This window comes from Pterocles gutturalis, unplaced genomic scaffold, assembly GCF_000699245.1.
Source record: "Pterocles gutturalis isolate BGI_N339 unplaced genomic scaffold, ASM69924v1 scaffold227, whole genome shotgun sequence".
Taxonomy (NCBI): domain Eukaryota; kingdom Metazoa; phylum Chordata; class Aves; order Pterocliformes; family Pteroclidae; genus Pterocles; species Pterocles gutturalis.
This window is the reverse complement of record NW_010114921.1, coordinates 27,268-28,366: the sequence shown is the minus strand read 5'-3', so window position 1 is coordinate 28,366 and position 1,099 is coordinate 27,268. Positions and strand designations below refer to the sequence as shown.

Sequence of the window (1,099 nt, the reverse complement as noted above, 5' to 3'; positions counted from 1 at the left end):
AACAAGTTACCCAACAAGACTCCCTACCCACGTGCACTTTATTTATTATTCACATTCAAAGGCAATGATATATTTTAATTGCCACGGAGACACTTACATAATCCACAACTCTTTTGAGTAACTTCACATCGTCTTCTCGAGATCCACAGCTTTCTTCCAACTGTAAGTGCAATGCTGGAGAAAAAGATTCTCCCACTACTTTTAAGCCAGAAATCCTAAAAAAGATAACAGGGAACCCTGTGCAGCCAGGCTACTCAAGGACTCAACACCATAAACACTTCTGTCAGTTTTGCTAACAGAAAACTAGAATGAGGTCTCATTGAAAACGCATAAAGTTTTTCTGGAGGGAAAATCTTTAAAAATTATTCTGCTTTTCCCCCATGCTTTATTGGAAAATTCTCAGCTAGGTGTAGGATATGCAATAAGCAATGAACTACATAAGGGATGCTACCTACTACTGTCACACTTTAAAAAAAAAAAAAAAAAAAATCAAAAAATTCTGTCCCGTCCATGCCGTCTCCCTGCAATAGAGCTTCTTCATTTCTATTTACTAAGACACTAGATATTTTTAAATACAAGACAGAAATCTACTTCGTCTAAGACTGTTAAGAAAGTCAAGAATATTCCTGATTTGTGTCAATAATCCCATCTCTTACTGCATTTTCTTATGCTTTATAAAGTCACATAGACAATATCATCATAGCCAATCATCAGCTAGTATTATCAATCATGCATTATAGATTTTGTGTGTGTTCAGATGTTATTCATTTCTGTAATACGAAATGAATGGTGAAATACCAGCTAACTTATCTATTCTGCACATTAAACAATTGTTCAGCAGTCACTGCAATTTCTGAATTTTTTAGTATCAAAACCTGTCAGGAAAAAAAAGCAGTTACTCAGTATAGCCATCTTTTAAAACAGGATAGTTTAGGAAACTTTAAGCAGGATCCTTATTTTTCAGATAAAATCTAGCAATTTTCTATATGCCTCCAGAACAGTGACTACTTCTATTACTATTTAACATTGAAATTCCATATGTAAGAACAATACTGTATTAAAGGTGATTGCAAGGTACATTGAGTGGCCTGAAAGAGTG

At 34.4% G+C, this 1,099-nt stretch overlaps 1 protein-coding gene across 1 annotated transcript in view; it reads right to left on the bottom strand.

Moving 5' to 3' along the window:
- SPTLC1 (serine palmitoyltransferase, long chain base subunit 1) overlaps positions 1-1,099 on the bottom strand; it is a gene marked incomplete at its 5' end in the record, with an annotated part of 28,236 nt that overhangs the window by 1,496 nt on the left and 25,641 nt on the right. Inside the window, one exon of the mRNA XM_010074959.1 lies at positions 98-215. Within this exon, the coding sequence (XP_010073261.1) occupies positions 98-215 (118 nt within the window). The remainder of the gene's footprint in view (positions 1-97; positions 216-1,099) is intronic.